At 41.2% G+C, this 17,614-nt stretch overlaps 3 protein-coding genes across 4 annotated transcripts in view; all 3 read right to left on the reverse strand.

Annotated features, from left to right (window-relative positions):
- The window catches only part of LOC111843474 (tyrosine-protein kinase ABL1-like), a 30,448-nt gene extending 28,174 nt beyond the window's left edge, over positions 1 to 2,274 (reverse strand). For both annotated transcript variants that reach the window (XM_072714749.1, XM_023811111.2), the window contains exon 1: positions 236 to 2,274. In XM_072714749.1, coding sequence (XP_072570850.1) covers positions 236 to 368 — 133 coding nt within the window. In that variant the 5' untranslated portion in view covers positions 369 to 2,274. The remainder of the gene's footprint in view (positions 1 to 235) is intronic.
- A 1,716-nt stretch (positions 2,275 to 3,990) lies between these two features.
- exosc2 (exosome component 2) lies at positions 3,991 to 8,428 on the reverse strand. The gene is made up of 9 exons (XM_023811046.1): positions 8,253 to 8,428; positions 7,579 to 7,680; positions 7,277 to 7,322; positions 7,104 to 7,193; positions 6,481 to 6,546; positions 5,965 to 6,033; positions 5,497 to 5,673; positions 4,880 to 5,008; positions 3,991 to 4,472 (listed from the first exon to the last, which is right to left on the reverse strand). The coding sequence occupies exons 1-9, from the start codon at positions 8,369 to 8,371 to the stop codon at positions 4,392 to 4,394; spliced, it is 879 nt and encodes a 292-aa protein (XP_023666814.1). The 5' UTR covers positions 8,372 to 8,428; the 3' UTR covers positions 3,991 to 4,391.
- Positions 8,429 to 9,110: 682 nt separating this feature from the next.
- Positions 9,111 to 14,497, reverse strand: LOC111843485 (PR domain zinc finger protein 12). The gene is made up of 5 exons (XM_023811122.2): positions 14,071 to 14,497; positions 11,843 to 12,033; positions 11,507 to 11,662; positions 10,749 to 10,863; positions 9,111 to 10,157 (listed from the first exon to the last, which is right to left on the reverse strand). The coding sequence occupies exons 1-5, from the start codon at positions 14,288 to 14,290 to the stop codon at positions 9,706 to 9,708; spliced, it is 1,134 nt and encodes a 377-aa protein (XP_023666890.1). The 5' UTR covers positions 14,291 to 14,497; the 3' UTR covers positions 9,111 to 9,705.
- Between the last annotated feature and the right edge of the window lie 3,117 nt (positions 14,498 to 17,614).

Consider the following 17,614-nt stretch of genomic DNA (forward strand, 5'->3'; position numbering starts at 1 on the left):
ACAAGTTGTAGCAAGAACAGAGGGTATACTGGGGCCAGAAAACATCAAAATTAGGAATCCCGTGACAACAACTGGTTATTTCCTAACAGCAAATTAAAGGTCAGACTTTATGAAGTTGTTGTATGAGACTTAAACCACCCACATATAAAATCTCACTAAGTTTGGACTTAGACTACATAAACCAAAAAACAGCAAACAGGTCCAACATATAGAGCTCAGAGGGATGGGTTCTTACCGTGCACAGCGAAGACGTTGCAGGGAGGGGCCCCATGGCGCTGCGGCTCCCGCCTAACTACCTTGATGAAGGGCAGCGCTGCCAGACTGGGCCTCCGCTGCTCGCTGACAAACTTCCCCGGCTGCTGCCCCATAAAGGCGGGAGGCCGGAATTACACCGTGAGCGCTCACTACTGCGGTGGGTGTCTCCCCGGTTGGATGTTGGGGACTTCAGCACCGAGCAGTCCTCTGTGTGATGATTCCACTCCGCTTTTGCTGGTGCACTCCACAGGCGTTGCCCAAACCGGACCTAAAATCCAATAAAGCCAGACTCTGGTGCGGCTAGGAGGCCTGAAATCTGGGTCATCCAGGAGCCACTCTGTTCTACCGCTCATCGACTGCTGTGACTGTCCAGCGCCCAATGTGCCATTCACAACCACTACCCTGTACAGTGCCCAGTTTCATTCATGTGTTCTAATGCATAGAAATGAACATCTTCACAGTACAAGTGTGTTCAGAGTAAAATTCAGAATGCTGCAAATACAAGTATTGTGCAAGCTAATGTTTTGGCTGTTATATTTTGGTTGCAGATTCACACATAAGGCCACTTGATTTAAACAAAAAGTGTAATCTGTTTTGCACCATATTGGGTTGGTTAAAAGGAAAGGGTTGAACATGCCATAAAACTAAACCTAACCTAGCGTGACAGGTGCCACAAGATATAAAAACATGATTCTAGTAAGACTATACTCTCTAATGATAGTGTTAAAAACAAGTTTAGGGCGATAATCCATAATTTATTTTTTTTTAAATGTTGTTACCTAAACGTGATCACGGTGTAACTACATGAAAACCATCTTAGCAGCCAAAAGCCAAAACTTAAATAAATCGGAATGACGTGCATTGCAGCAAGGCACCCAGGTCATAATAAATACAGACATATTTAAAGGCAATGACACGATCCATGGCTGTGCATAGATTTCTCTTAATTACAATAAACGATATTTCACATTAGTGGATTTCAGTAATAAATAGGCCTTTGAATGCTACACCGTACATATATCATAGTGGTCATTAATATCTAGTTATCACCTCTCAGTTGGCTCATTACTTAGTCTTATGTCAGTATTAATGAGACAGCAGAAAGAAGTAAAGTGACTGCCGATGACGAGAATCAAAATTACACCATTTTCCCACGTAATGTTTTCCTGACTCCAAAAACACACCTTATGAGCTGTTGACTACAAAGTCAATTCCATACTTGATGTCCAGTCACATTCCCGATCAATGTTTAACCATTCTGATTCCAAATGTACTCCCATATAATCCAGTTTAGCTAAGGTTAAATATCCAATCAACGGGAAATAGAGAAGTTCATTCCTTGACTAGTGTCATGCAAGTTCAGCTGGTTATCGAGGCGACCCAACTGCGGAGCGACACACCCGAGAACGCAGCTTTTAGCGCAGGGACTGAAGCGTATACCAGCGTGAAACAGCGCATGGTAAGAAGTCCAGCGGGCTCCTCGCGCTGCGGCGCGTGGCTTTTATTCACCGACCGAGTTTAAAGAGGTCGCGCAGCAGTCGCGCGGCAGCTTCGCATCCACCGACGTGAAGGGAGTCCGGACAGGCTGCTGTGTCGACGACACGACATCACTCGACAGTCTCTGACATACCAACCTCCTATCCACTTAGGCTCGACCCTCCGCTTTCCGTGTCCGCTTTTTGCCCTCCCACTCCCCGACCCCAGTGGTGGTCGCTCCCTCCAGCTCCACGCGTAGCTACAAACACCAGGGCTCCTCTTCCTAAAGTAGACGACACAAAACGCCTCTTCCGAGTCCACCAGTGTCCTGTCAGTCAAATGTCGCGGTTCCCCTGCCGCCTCGGGCGCTTTACTGACTCTCAGCCTTTACAATGTTGTGCTTTCCGACGTATTTCCTTGTCTGTCCATTAAAAATAAGACCATTCGAATTTTAATCAAATTCGAATCAAAGCCGCCATATTTCCGTACGAAGGGTGGTTTTACCAAATCATGGGGGTGCACGCGTTTGACGTCAGCACGCAAATACATGTTGCGTACGCGCGTCTGCGCATTTTGGGCTGAGGATTTTTAAACGACAGCGGGGTGTATTCCATGCAGAGCTGAATCGTAGATACGATCTATTTACCGGTAGGTACCTTTTTAAGATTGTAATCCAACGGATAATCAAATCCTAAAAAAAACCCAGCTATGGTTAATACATGCATTGCGGTTTTAAAAACTTTCTTAAAGCACACTCAAAAATCAGCGTTTTAAAGTTGTACTTATTAATAACGGAAGAATTTTGGAGGATGAATAAAATTTTATATTTCATACGAAAGTATAGCACGCATAGTCTCTAAGGAGGCGATCAGGTTTCTGGCAGTGTGGTGCTACGGTCAGCAAGACCAAGATGCTGGTCATCGATTTGCAGAAGTAGAAGGCAAACCATGCTCTCATTCCTGCCACACAGTGGAGAGTGTCAGCAACTTCAAGTTTCTGGGAGGTACCATCACAGACAAACTTATATGGACACAACACACATCAGCAGCAATGCAGAAGGTATGCCAATGTCCCCTTCATCAGACACCTGAAAAAGGTCCATGTCACCAGCAACCCTCACCAACTAGTACAGACGCACACTGGAATTCATGACCAATTACACTATGGTATTGCAGCTGCTCAGCTCAGGACCACAGGGCTCTGGGGAAGACCTCTCAGGTCATCGCCAGTATGCGCCTGCCTTCACTGCAGGACATTTTCACCACATGCCTTCCCAGAAAGGGAGGAAGCCTTATCAAAGATCCCAGTCACCCTGTGCAGCCATTTCCTCCCTCCTCCCTTCTAGCAAATGGCACAGAAACATCGCCAGTCAAATCATATGTTCCAGGAACAGTTTCTACCCACAAGCCAAGAGTTACTAACCATATGATAAAGGCACTGTAGAATTAGTACTGGTCCTATGCACAGTACCATCTCCCCTCCCATTTGCTAGTTATTTGTGATTTTTGTGTTATTTATTGTTTAATTTTCTCCATTACTTTCTGTTCCTGTTGTCATTGTCTGATGCTGCTATTTGTTGTTATCCTTTAATGCACTGCAAACTGATTGGGGGGGGGGGGGGGGGATGAGAGTAAACATATCACTGCAATAAGTACGTAAGATGAAATTTAACTTCAGATACTGGAAACCGTACAGTTCAAGGGGGAGGGACTTTGGTCAGTCAAAGCAGAGTGCTTCACCATACTCACCTCAGCATAGGGCTGAATTTAGAGGCTTCTGCCCCCTTGAAAACAGTCAAAATTAGTCACACAATGTGCAGACCCACCCAATACCCACTGACATTCTAGGTAACATCATTGTAAATGAATATAAAACCATCTAAATTCATGTGGGCCAATCCTCATTAGCTACGTCTAACGAAAACTATTGTGCCAGTGGTTCTAAAGCTATGGGGACCCCCCTCCCAAACCATCAACGACTTTTACCGTAACCAAGATCTGAGATGTTACGCTGCGTAACAAGTTTGAGAGTCACCGCTCTAAGCAAATTCGGTAACAGCACATTTTAAAAGAATAAATCGTTTTGAATCCTTATAGAGGAAAGAAGTTCACTGGATAAATCCCATATTAAACAGGAAAACCCACTAGTAGAAAAAAGGTAGAGTCCAACAACCTCCTTAAGGTCAATCTTTCTTAAATCACATTAGTAAGAGCAATAACATATGGTACAATTGTGACTATAAAATATGACCAGGTACTGTGATGGTTTACTTTATTTATTTTAAATTCTGACAACAAAAATGTTACTGTACAGTTTTTTCTTCTTTTAAAAAAGGGTCCTGCTATCACTTTTGCAAACATACTTAAGTAGAATTACCACACAATTATTCATCTTGGAATTATTTACATGGGTTAAGTAATTATTTAGGATGCACTCTGCTTGATCCACTCATCAGGTTTCAGTCATGGGACAGCACCAGCAGATGCAGCTTCAGGTAACCCACCTCAAGGTATTTACCTGCAGAGGTAACTGATGCCCCCGCACCCACCCCTCAAAGAAAGTGAGACAACTGCTGTCCACTGAGAGTGATGGAGCTCAGTACAAACCATAATCAGGGGCCTGGGAGGATATGTCACCATGTACCCATGATGCATTGCTCTCTACCCAGCCTGTTCAACAAGCCGCTGTCGTGTAATCATCACAACTTCCTCCATCACCTCTGGTTTCAAAAGGTCCTTGATCTAGAAAAATTAAATATTGAAATATATAATGAGTATGTCAAGTCACGGCGAAGAATTCGGATACTACAAATTATGCATTGGTCATCTCAATGGTACTTACAAATCTAAAATAATGCAGCATTAATGCAATAGGGAAACTACTGATTTTTTTACCTCTGATATTTAAGGTGAATGACCTATATTTATATTCACAGAAATTACATGTATGGCAGAGGTGTAAAGGTGGGTATATACAGGTATATACCTCTAAAAATGAATTTACTGTATACCCACCTAAAAATTGACGTGAAGTGTGTATACTTTACAGTATAATAAATATATATACCCAACTACCAGGACACTACACCACTGAAGGTAGAGTATACTATATGAGAGCAGAAAACATACTTAGAAGAACAGCACGTCACCTCATGTGGTCGGGAAGACTCATAGCAGTAGAGCACGCTGGTGTCATACAGCATGACCTTATGGGTGGCCAGGGCAAGGATGCAGTTTCTCAGCCTGGAGATCACCTCCCTGTCAGGTAGAGAGACAGGCTGGGGGGGCAGGAGAGGTGAAGGGGAACAAGCAAGGTCAGAAAGAATCAGCAGACAGGAGCAGATAGAAGGAAAACAAGAGGAAAAGTGATTAAAAAGCAGCTCTCCACAAATGTAGATTTCTTGGGAATTTTATGGAAACTTAACTGAACGACATAGTGTGTATTTCTACATTTCTGGGGAAGTGAAGAGATGCATTCGGAGAAGTGATGACATCTCCCAGCAATGAAAACAATGTACCCACTACCCAGCATGTTAATTTTTCAGCTTTATTTTAGATAAAGAAAAAAACATCAGCTTGTGACGTCTTGCATCATTGAACCCAGGGGTGAATAGTTCAGTTCCAGAAAGTAAAAATCCAGACCGAGGTTTTGTTTCCACCAACCAGTTGAGCATAAAGAGTCATAGTCACTCATATGGTTGGTTGAAACAAAATCTTGGTCTGGATTTTTGAACTCTACTAGATTTTATTCTGCAGGAGCTCATACCTCCATGCTAGTGTGGAACCCGCCTGCCTCCTCATCCTGCTGACCTGGGGTAGGGTACAGCCATATGTAACCATTGTTACCCAGAATGATGGAGGCACCACAGGGAAGGTTGTGGAAGTGAGTCTTCTGTCTTTTCACCAAAGAGGGGGACACCTGCACCAGCACTCCCTGGCCCAACTGGAGTGGAGCACCAGAGAGACAGAACAGCGATTAGCCACACAAAACACTGGACTTAAAGGTCAAAGGTCATGTCCAAAGCCCACTTAGGAACTAGTATAGTCTAAAGCAAAGCACATAACCTCAATTCCGTTCGTAAAATATATTGATGTGTAAAATAGGCAAACACACTAATTAAAGGCTAATTGTCCATTTAGTACAGGTTATATTTTCCAAGTAAATATGTATAAAAATGCTTAATGCGCAATATTAATAAAAAATAGGTGGCTAGGTAGAAGAGCTGAAACTTACCTTTCCGTATTTAAGACTGCGAGTGTGGAGAGAGAGAGCTCCATCAGAAAATACAGACTGGACCTCAGCCTAAGATGGATGCAGTCAAAGAAAAAACAGGAATGACAAACTTAATTTGAGCCTTTTAACATATCTAATGGTGGTTTTGGCTCAAAGACCTGCATTTGTTGCAACAAATTTGAAACCGCAAACAATTTGCCAATAAGCAACAAAATAAAAGGTATTGTAGACTACACCAGTGTTTCTCAAACCGGTCATCAGGGGCCCCCAGACAGTCCTTGTTTTTGCTCCCTCCCAGTTGCCACTAGGAGCAAAAATGTGGACAGTCTGGCACGGGGCTGAGAGAGTTTAAAAACGTGGACCGTCTGGGGCCCCCCCAAGGACTGGGTTGAGAAATACTCGTCTAAACTGCTAGTCCACCTGTCAGAACGATTTTTAATTCCCACAGTATCTCAGTACAAGTTTATTTTTTTTGATGAATCACTATTTCTTGGCTGTCAGTCATTCAGAGGATACATTGATGAGGTCGCCCTCCTGGAGATAGTCCCTCATGGCCAGCTCATCTTCTGCACACCTCCTCCTCTGATGGCCACACAAAGCGAGAGCTTATCACCACACATGCCTCTGATGGATTTGCAGTTAGTGACATGGTAAAACAGTCTCAACCCCAATTAACAACAAAAAAAAATTATCCCATGCATAAAAAAAACCAAAATCCCAGACAATAGAAATAAATTAATACCATACGATGATGAATTTGCAGGTTTTCACAAAATCTTAGCCTTAAGAGATCACAGATTTCATGCAGTACAGTAAGACACGGTTGCCGTTTATTGATATCACTACATCATTTTGGCGGTGGCTTTCTGTCTTCTTCTACTCCAAAACTTTCCCAAGTAATTAAATAATACATATGCTCAATATTGCCCCCTACCCCCCTGGAGGATAAGTAACAATTTACAGCACGAATGACAAGACTTGCCAGTCACAGTCATACCAAGTCATCCTGGATTAGTCAACTTGTGGCCATTATATATATTGTGTATCAAGTCATATTGTAAAGAGCAGTAAATATGGTAAAAATATGCAGATGGGGGCCTAAGCAGCCATATTCTTCAGCTTGTCAGTGCAGTGCTCACCAGCTCACCCCCAGGCAGATTTACGGAGGACAGCAGAAGCACCGAGTCCAGGCGCGAGTTGGTCTCCACCTTCCACCGCTTCTGCTGTACCTGCAACACAAAACATGCAAAACGTTAAGCAGCTGCATGGATGTAACCTCTGGCAATGCCTCTGCTGGCCTGCTGGTCCCTACCTCTGTGATCCTTCCAACCACCACGTCTCCAACTTCACCATAGAACCTAAGAAGCAAAAACAACTTTAGACCTCTCAAGCTCTATCAATGATTTTTGGGTGTTGGATGAATAATTTGTTGCTTGCAATCAATATATATATATATATATATATATATATATATATATATAACCTGCAATTATGCACAGAAGAGCTGTCCTTCTTAAAATACAACAAATCAACATAAGGACCATATTTATTGTACATAAGACTCAAAATAAACCTTGCTGCACAGACCAATTTATTTAAAAAAAACTGACTCGCCTGGTCTTTAAAGGACGTACACAGATGAGCTTGTTGACCCTCTCCACTTCTCCAGCCACAGAGGCCGTTAGCTTTTCTTCATCCATATATGTGCCATGGCCCCTGAAAATGTATGCTTCCGTAATGAGTTCACATGACATGCTTCACGAGGTGCCAACCATAGGCATTTCTCTAATAACCAATGGGTTAGTCCAAGTTTTTAAAACACTATGAAAACTGAGACACCAGTAAATTTAATGTAAAAAATAATGCTATAATTAATTATAAATATAATCAATTCAATCCGGCTATTTTCGTGTGCAGATCGAAAACGATTATGTACATCATGCAATATGAGAAAACATCACAAATGCGATGACTGGTAACCAACCAACCAAAAAAAAATTAACCGCTATTATTTGTTTACAGTATTATTTATATTGCACACGTGCTTGGGAGTTAGCTTAACTTATACCATAGTCAGTGTATGGTACATAACCAAAAAAACTAGCAAAAATCTCGTCAAACTGAATGTAAAAAACATACAAAAGATAGTACAAAGGAATTTTAAGCCATATTGGACAAATAATAATAGAAAGCAACTAGTTATTACTGTAATTCAAAATCATTATTTAGACCCCAGCTCTGACTTTGATTAACTACTCAACTAAAAATGGAAAACGACGTTCTTTTACCGCATGAAGCCAGTATCAGATGTGATAACATCTCCAGGAACAACGAGATGTTTTTCATTTGACTCCGATACCGTTTCTTGTTTCCTGAAAACGGGTAATCGCATCAATCCAGCAGCCATGCTTTCTCCTCTCGCGCCTATAGATACGGTCGCCGTTTAATGACGTCACTACATCATTTTTGACGGCCACCTTCTATCTTCTTCTACTCCCAAACTTTCCCGAGTAATTAAATAATAGACATGCTCAATATTGCCCCCTACCCCACTGGAGGATAACAGAAAATTTACAGTACGAATTGTCACATTGAGCCAGGGGTGCACAACTCCAGTACTGGAGGGCCGGAGCCCTGTGTAGCTTAGTTCTTTCCCACCATAAATAATTCAGCTCAAGAGCTGTGTGGTAATTAGCACAAGGAGTTGAATCAGGTGTGTTAAATGAGGGGAAACCCAAAAATGTACAGGGCTCCGGCCCCCCAGGACTGGAGTTGGGCAGCCCTGCATTAAGCCATCCTGGATAAATCATCTTGTGGCCATTGAATATATTCAAATTAGTGATTATTCTTAAAATATTCTGTACTCTTAATCTCAGAGTGACTTTTGCTCACAAAACAATATTTGTGAAAGAAATCATTATAATTCAGACAACCTCAGGGACATGGAAAATTTAAGTGTTTTGGTCAAAATATTTTCTTATCAATGAAATATTGTTGAGAAACCTTCCTATGAGTAGATGCTTTGATTTCAAATGACATATCAACACAAAAATATTTTTGTAATAATGTATTTAAAATACAAGGTAGTACAGTTATTTTATAATTGCATACCATCATAAAAAAAATGTTTCTAAGTGATCATGTACAGTTTGTACACGTATTTACAGTGTTAAAGTGACTACATAGAACCTGTCAAAGCAAAGCACACAGACACTGCATTCTTTCCCTGAGCAGGACAGGACATAAAGGGGCTCATGGAGTCTCTGAGAAAACATTCAAATGGTTTCAAATAGGTATTTTTATACGGTTTAACTAGTTAGTTGCTTTTGTTCCATCTGAGGTTGCATTGCCCTCCCAGTTGAACTACCATTGCATTGCATGTTGTAGCAGATGACACCGATTGATAAGTCTGTGGGTGGGAAGTGCAGACCAGTTTATGCTGGCTCAGACCAGGCCTGGCCCACCCAATCACAAGCTTGGCTCAAACCCAAATACCCCCAACCTTGGCCCCTTCAGTGAATGCTGTAGCCCACACTACAACTTTGAGCTGGAACCAGGCCCAGCTTAGACTCTGACTGACTGTAGCCATAGTCTGACTCCTTGAGTCTCCCCGTTACAACATTGATGATGAGATGCACACCTGAGATGAAACTCAGAGAAGGGTTATAGGCTTACACACTTCAATGTGCATCAGTGTGTGTGTGTGTGTGTGTGTGTGTGTGTGTGTTCATGTGTCCTTCTTCACAATGCCATGGTGGGAGATCCCGAGGTGGTCACATGAGGCACAAAGGCTGTTGCTGAGAGGGTTAGGCTCTTTGTCGTCGTGGTGACTGTTGCCACAGCGACCGTTGGCTCCGGCCGGTGCCTGGCACTCTTCTGGTGTGCCCGCAGGCCCGCTAACTGGGAGTATGCACTCTGGCAAACATGGCACTGGTAGGGGCGTTCCCCCGTGTGCAGCCGCACGTGGTTGCGCAGGGTGGAGGACTGACTGAAGCGGCGTCCGCAGAAGCGGCAGACGAACGGCTTGTCCAGTGTGTGGATGCGCATGTGTGACCGCAGGTTGCTGCGCGAGTTGAAGCCCCGCCGGCAGATGACGCAGCGCATGCGACCAGCCACCATTGATGAAGGAGGAGAGGAAGAGGAGGAGTGGGGGGAGGTGGACGGTGCAAATCCATCACTTGCGTGGGTGTCATCTGTGCAGAAGGAAAGGAGTCATATTGTGTTTGCAACCTGGTGTTGAGCAGATGAACCAACAGCTGACGCTCATAATTGAAGATCTGCACTAGTGGGCAAATTTGTGGAAAGACGTCCAATTTTTAGAGACTGCAGAACTTTATTCAACTGTTGCTTCACTTACTTATTTAATCATCCAATTTATGATATTTATAACATCCTTTGATTGTTTATAAACATTACTGCCGATATTCCTGTAGTTATTTTTAAAGCAGAATGCCAAAAATGCTAGGTGTTTTCATAATTCTGGCCACTAGTGAAATTTTGTTAAAACAGACATTCTTATAAATGCCAGCAAAAGCAGCTGTCCAACATTCCTACTTCCTCCTAGGAAGCCCTATAGCACTGACAGAGGCTTTATTGATAATAGGTTTTGAATAAATATGGATCTCTGCCTCAGAAAAGGGACTGTCCCAAATGAGGCATTTAGGCATTAATAGGACCGGCAACAGAGCAACACTTTGTCCACTTAATGGATCTAACAGCAGTCATTTCAGCCAAATCATCTCCGCACCCAAAAGCCTTTGCCCCAGCGGCGGAAAATGCCTCACCCATCTTATTCCCCCTTTGCTGCTCGTCCTGCAGGGCAGGAACACCGGGAATCCCCAAGAATGTATTGTGGGAGCTTCCGTACCAAACCAGCAGCTCCTGGTCGGGTGGGATGGTCTGGTGTCACAAGCAGGAAATAAAATATACAAAATGACATAACATAACATAACATGCACTGCACTCCACAAAATGCAGACAGATGGAGAATGATCCAGACATAAAGGGTCACACAAATTAATCATTATACTTTGCAGACTTAATCTGCATCTAATCTGATTGCCAACTCCAGGCATGTATAGATATAAAGGATTAATGCAAAATCAATTCAATTCAATTCATTTTTATATAGCGCCTTTCACAAGAGTCACCCCAAGACACTTGACAAGAGTGTGTGGCCATCCATTGTTAAATCATTCATACAAAATGAAATGGAAAGAAGGAAAAAGGAGAGAGGGAGAGAAAGAAAGCCAGAAGACAATGGAGGCAAATGACAGAGCACATCAGACGACACTCAATGCACCAACCTAGAAAATGGCCCTAGCTGAGTTTGGGACTATAAGACAAAGCCAGCATACAGGACTGTTCTAAGGCACAGATGACAATGGTGAGTCAATTCAGCCACTTGTGTAACATCTTGGGACAGCCCAGTTCTAACTGTATGATACAGAAGGTTCTGCCTTTTTTGCTGGCCATGAGGATCTTTCACCGTGCTCATAGGGGAGGAGAAGAACCAGGCAGCAAGTCAGCAGGGTTCTCTCACCTCCACAGCCCTGTAGAAGATGCTGCCCCCGACCTGTACCACCTCCAGGTTCTGCTCCTGCTCGTTGCGAGCGCACTTGATATACGTCATCCAGCCTCGGTGGTCCTCCTGACTGGCATCGATGAAGCAGCGCACAGTTCCGTCGTCATTGAAAACCTGCAAGCACAAGAAACTCAAATGTTAACACTGTCCCATCTGAATGTTCCTGAATGGCTCCTACAAGTCAAGTAGGTCTTTAATGTAAATTTTAACCATACACAATTGAGTACAGAAATGACGCAGCAGTTTTTTGTGTGTCATGATAAAAGTCTTTATCACACTCTAATTGGTGCCTACCTCCCACATGAGGTTGTTATTCTTGTACAGATCTACATGCTCGGGAGCAATGATCCTGCCAGTAAATGGACCCATCTCTGTCCCAGCCTTGATCCACGTCTTTGAGAACATCCCAAGTCCCTCACCGGGAATGGAGCTCTGGGCGATGACGACCTCGCTGGGTAGCACCAGGCTGGACAGCTTCTGAACTTCTGTCAGGAAACAGGGAGTTAAGTGTCTCAGAACACAGGGGGACAGGGGGACAGGAGTATTTCGGCCGGTCTTTCGCAGGCTTTGTAGAAGGGGATGCTCCGCTGAATGAGCTGCAGGTCTGAAGACTTATTTCCCCCAAAAATCATTTTATGTTGAATGCATAAAATAAATTAATACATGAATATATAGGCCTAATGCAAATATAATAATAATAATAATGATAATAATAATAAATAATAATAATAATAATAACAATAACAATAATAACACTAATAATGGATACATTATTGATCCCCGTGGGGAAATTCCCTTTTTTTACTCCCTCCCCCAACTTGCTCTCTGTGGGTGACAGCAAGCTGGCCATGAAGAATATATAGCAAGAAAATATCTGAAGACATATTAAGATTTACCGATTGGCATTGTGGCTCTATACACATTTCATAAAATAGTCTGCATACTTGCAGTGAAAAATCACTGTATTCTGAGAAAATTCATACTACCTGACGTATAGGCCAAACAGTCTTTGCAACTTTGAGAAAATGATGATAATAATTATTTCAGATATTACAGGGTGAAAAGAGGTGAAATATGCAACAATAAAACCCTACAATTTATTGGATTATTTTCAATGACAAAATCATTTATTTGAAGAAATTTAGCAATTTTTGGTCAAACAACCGGGTAACAAAACTAAATCTAGGATATTTCTATCAAACAAGAGACCGCAATACCCCAGGTTAAAAATTCAGTATGTTTTGTTGCAGTTTTTTTCCTCAAATATAAAATATTGTCCGTATTCTCTACATGTCTATAAAGGAGTTTGAAAGTAAACGTTTTAAGCTGGAAAAAAATGCAAATTTCTTATTTAGGTAAGGAAAAACTATATCTTTACAGCATGTTAATTCGATTAAATGGATTAAGTGAATTTGATTGTTCTGATGGATAAAACGCTTGGAATGCATTTGACACTAAAGAAACGCTTACTCTCCTTTTATGTCAAAATCAAAGAAATTTTATTTTTTGGGGGGCGGGGGGAGTAGGCACAATGACTGGCTAAATGGCCCACTGTTACTCATGGTCCAGCAATTTGCCATGCTTTAGATGTGATATTCATTAAACTCATCTGGGAAGAGCGGTCAATTCTAAATTCATTATCTCTTTAAGAACTTAGTAGCAATAAATTCGGACTGATTGAAATGCGTGCTTGTTTAAAAGGCTCGAGTTTGTCTTACAAAAAATGGATGGGAGATTAGTTACTTGACATGGCGTGAATGGAAAAAGAATTAGTCTTCATGGCATATTAGCTAAGGAACAGCAATCTTTCAAAGCCGAAGAAAGCGAATAACGGAGGAGCCCCATATCTGCCAATAAAGAGAAAAAGAGCGTCCGGAGATTGATGAATGAGAGATAAAGCCAGGCACATCTTAAAGAAAGGGAACTTTTTTCAGCTTAAATCGAATATTTCTTAGGTCAAGCGCAAAGTTAACCAAATGAATTTAATACCCGTCCTCAGTGAGTCAGCAGCATTTACACGCCTAACAAGCGTCTAAATGCAAGGTTGCGATGCGCTTAAAACGGGTTACTAGACCAAAGGGGTGGAAATGAATGGGCCAAGTGAGAAAATAATGCAGCACGAAACTGAGGGAAAATCCCGGTGTTCTGGGAAAATACATGTTATCTGCACGTTTGTCGGTGCCTCTTTTGCTAAATTTGGCAGTTCAGATTTTAACAACATTGACAGCAACATCATATGTTAAGACTTTTTAAGAAGACTTAAAAATTACATTTTTTTATATGCAGTCACACATAGAAGTCACAATCCAAATCTACCAGAATATTTATATTTGCCCTCTACTCATTTAACTGAAAATCTTAACTTAAATTTTATATATCGATTATTAATTGAAGGCTACTTGTCAATTATTAGTTATAAACCACTGGAAATCATTGAAAGATATCAGCTTTTTGTCATGTTGAAAAAATACAAAGACTAGTTTAAAATAATTAAAATATTTAATAGCTATTTTTTTACCCACCTCCCGAGAAAGACTGTGCGAGGACTTCCGCGGTGAAGGCGGTTTTTCCGCTGAGCGCACCGGTCTTTCCACCGCAGAGATGCTCCCCAAGAACGTTTCTCCATCGCCCGTAAAGGAAGCTGTGCAGGATGTCCGACGTAATAATTTCAGATAGCGAGAAACTCTGCGCTTTAAATCCAGACTTCAACACCAGAGCGTCAGCGGGAAATACCGAGCCCATAATGAGACTCCTTCGCACAAGACGGAGATAATTTATATTGAAATAAGTCGCGAAGGCTACTGGTGTTTTTTCCAGATGTTTTGTGTTCGAAAGTTTGTTAATATAAAGTAAATAAAGATGCCGATAAAATAAATTTCTGGCGATTGCAACTGATATGTTTTCACTTTCACTACTCCTCGTATGCAGAAGTATGAAGCGCTAGTGGTTATTAATGTCTGTTCTCTTTTCTGAAGTTCTTCAAGAAAACTACACGTCCTTTTTGAGAAAGCATCCTTTTGTATGCGATGTATGGGGGGGGGGGGGAGGAAGAGGGAGAGAGGGAGAGAGAGAGAGAGAGAGAGAGAGAGAGAGAGATTGAGAATTTCATTTGGACATTCGAAATAAACCATCATAGACATGCATGTACGGGATGATCAGCAGCATATTTCAGAAATGACCCACAGGAAATATTTAATTACTTATTACGTGCTGTCCGGGAATTATTGCACATACTGACGACTAATATTATAATGACTACTATTAACAAGAAAGCGTTCTATAATAGGCCTATTTTAATATAGGCCGAAGCAATAAATAACTTTAATACATGCAATCTTAATGGGCCTATTAAATCTAATAATTTTAAATATATTTGAAAAATCGGGGATCTACAAACTGATTCACGAAATCAATACTTCGGCACTTTTGATTATTAATCCACCACCAACCACCCAAAATGAAACTAAATGAATATGTAAGCAAATAGCAGCATATTGCAGAAAGAACAAAATCGTGATCCAAATGGAATTCGTATCATTTTAAAATTTATTTGGAAATTATCCTTATAGCCAAATTTTACGCAAACACGAAAAATACCTAGCTACTAAAAGCAGATAATACGGAAACGAATTTTAACAAGCAAATTTACACAAAATTCAAGCCGGATAAATTAATATGCCAAAACTAGGACGTTTTTCCCAGTTCCAACATTTCTTCAACTCTGGAAGTTACTGCAAACTTTTTTTTTTTTTTTAATCCGACTTTACCTTTAATTTCTGGTCCCAAAAAGTCGTTTAGACAGAACTTACCTTCCCATCCTCTTGAGGTGGTGATCGGATGTTAATATTAAACTTTCGGTAGGCCTATACTGTGACATTGTTACGTGATTAGATGGACTGTCTTTCAATGGCTGTAATTCTTCACAATTTTCTACGGTATATTTTTCCAGGGTGACGAAGTTGGACAAAACAGGCACTTTCCCAGTTCTTCCAACAGTGAAAACATCTTTATTCCATCCCGCGCTCGCGGGTTTCCTATTCAGGGCTCTCCGAAATAATGTCAGGCAAGATAAAAGTTCCTGCAAATCAATCTGTCACGGTGTTTTCAAGGGCAATTTGACATCCATGCACTTCTCTCTTTCAAACCATAAGACAGGATGGGTCGAGAATCGGGACAGCATCGGGGTGCAAATGTGCCGGGGACAGAAACTTAACCGAGGACAGGAAAGTGACAGACCGCATTAACGAAGACAACAGGCCACACCAGCAACGTACCTTCTAACCAAAATATTTTCAGAATCTCCTATCAATTAAGATAATTCGCTAGTAGAGTGTTTCACTATACAGTCTACTTAGGGCTGCGTTGAATAATGTGTATAATTTCTCTCAGGTGGATAGAGATCATTCAATTTCACGGTATCGTTACCTACGAATGTAAATCCTTTTGACTCGTCCTTGCTTGTAGAAAGTATGACAGGATTAACTTAAACCAGCCACAGGTAAAAGGCAGTTTCTATGGTCATATTTTGCGTATAAAAACAATAGTAAGATAATTTGATGAGAAAGAGCACATATGCTCAAATAACCAAGTGCTGTTCCATGCATATGATATAGCATATAACATCTTTAAATTTACTATTAATTATATACAAATGGAATTTAGTCCAAAAAGTAGACGAGTAGCCTAATTATTATATTATTACATTAATCGTAGCAATGTCTACCTATTTATTGTATTAATTAAAATTCTAAGAAAATAAAAGGCTATGAGATCAGGGTAGCCATGTTTAATATTTAAAAAACAAAAAACATACGAGACACTAAACAATTTGTCCGATTTTAAACTGGCACCAATCATAGGATTTGCATTAGGCCTATGTCCAGAAATGTAAAAATACTGAAATTCGTGTTATTTTGGAAGATGCTTCATTAGAAAAGCACGAATGCAAATTCCTAAACACGAAGGTATTTTGACAAGCATTTTTTAAAAATGTCAAATCGTGATATTTCTACATCCCTATATTAATTTCCACGCACCGCAAGAATTTTTTTGCAGATCAAAAGCTGATTTATTCACGCTACTTGGTTTTTAAACAAGCGTGAAATTACATGATTTACAAGCTAAGAGAAACGTAACATTATTGTGCATTTTAAGTGGCGTGCCTCCCCCATAAAGACGTAGTGCAAAGATGACAGGCAGTCGTATCACACACGAGTACAGGGTCAGTATACCCCCCCCCCCCAATTAGTGGTCTATTAAAGGCCCAGTGTCAGGGTCACTTTGTAATTTTACACTAATGTATAATCCAGATTGTGTTCGTGTTCAGATGTATTCTTTTAAACGTTTTGACGACATTGCTTACACAATTACTGTAATAATGCGCCCGACATCTCAACTTAAGTGATTAGTTTCACACCTGCCTCCAAATTCGTTTGAAACTTAATACGAACCATTATCGTAAACAATGAATGGTCGCGTAAAACCATTTTTCAAAATTATGGATTAAATGAGAAAAACCAACCGTAGACAAGTAACGTGTGCTCTCACCCACCTACCGCCTTAAAACTCACTTGATCGGATCTGAAGTTAACGGGATAGAGGCTGGTGCACAGCCACCCACTGATCACCGCATTTTACACGTACACAAGGTACAATAATACTGGCTAGTCAAAGGAAACGCCACTATGAAAGAGCAGGGACAGGCAAGGTGGATGGGTATTTAGACCGTAACCGTCTATCGTGCCATATCGAGGTTCTGGAAATAAGCATCTTGAACACGACATTCAAGTTCATTTTTCATTGTCGACGTCAGGATTTAATCTCAAGAGTGCACAGAAGATATGAAATTCCAAGAGGTGCAGCTTACCGCTTAACATTAGAAAAATAAACGTTTTCACCACAAGACGGAAGTTAAAAGTATGCAGTTTCTGTATACAGAACAAATAAAGTGGCACATTCTATACGTTTGCCGTTTCATGGCAAGTCCAGAAACCAGAAGATATTTTTCAGAAAGAAATGCTCCAGGAAGGTAAGCAACTAGGGGCGAAGGGGGGGGGGGGGGGGGAT

Source organism: Paramormyrops kingsleyae, chromosome 7 (genome assembly GCF_048594095.1).
Source record: "Paramormyrops kingsleyae isolate MSU_618 chromosome 7, PKINGS_0.4, whole genome shotgun sequence".
Classification (NCBI taxonomy): domain Eukaryota; kingdom Metazoa; phylum Chordata; class Actinopteri; order Osteoglossiformes; family Mormyridae; genus Paramormyrops; species Paramormyrops kingsleyae.

What these genes read in the sequence shown, in the direction of transcription:
- exosc2 (XM_023811046.1), bottom strand. Translation starts at nt 8,371, where the DNA reads ATGGCTGCTGGATTGATGCGATTACCCGTTTTCAGGAAACAAGAAACG. An exon ending in GCAGTCTTAAATACGGAAAG is followed by an intron (nt 5,674 to 5,964) that starts GTAAGTTTCAGC and finishes GCTCCACTCCAG; the next exon opens with TTGGGCCAGGGAGTGCTGGT. An exon ending in AGTCTTCCCGACCACATGAG is followed by an intron (nt 4,473 to 4,879) that starts GTGACGTGCTGT and finishes TAATTTTTCTAG; the next exon opens with ATCAAGGACCTTTTGAAACC.
- LOC111843485 (XM_023811122.2), bottom strand. Translation starts at nt 14,290, where the DNA reads ATGGGCTCGGTATTTCCCGCTGACGCTCTGGTGTTGAAGTCTGGATTT. An exon ending in CGCACAGTCTTTCTCGGGAG is followed by an intron (nt 12,034 to 14,070) that starts GTGGGTAAAAAA and finishes GTTTCCTGACAG; the next exon opens with AAGTTCAGAAGCTGTCCAGC. An exon ending in GCAAAGGGGGAATAAGATGG is followed by an intron (nt 10,158 to 10,748) that starts GTGAGGCATTTT and finishes CCTTCTGCACAG; the next exon opens with ATGACACCCACGCAAGTGAT.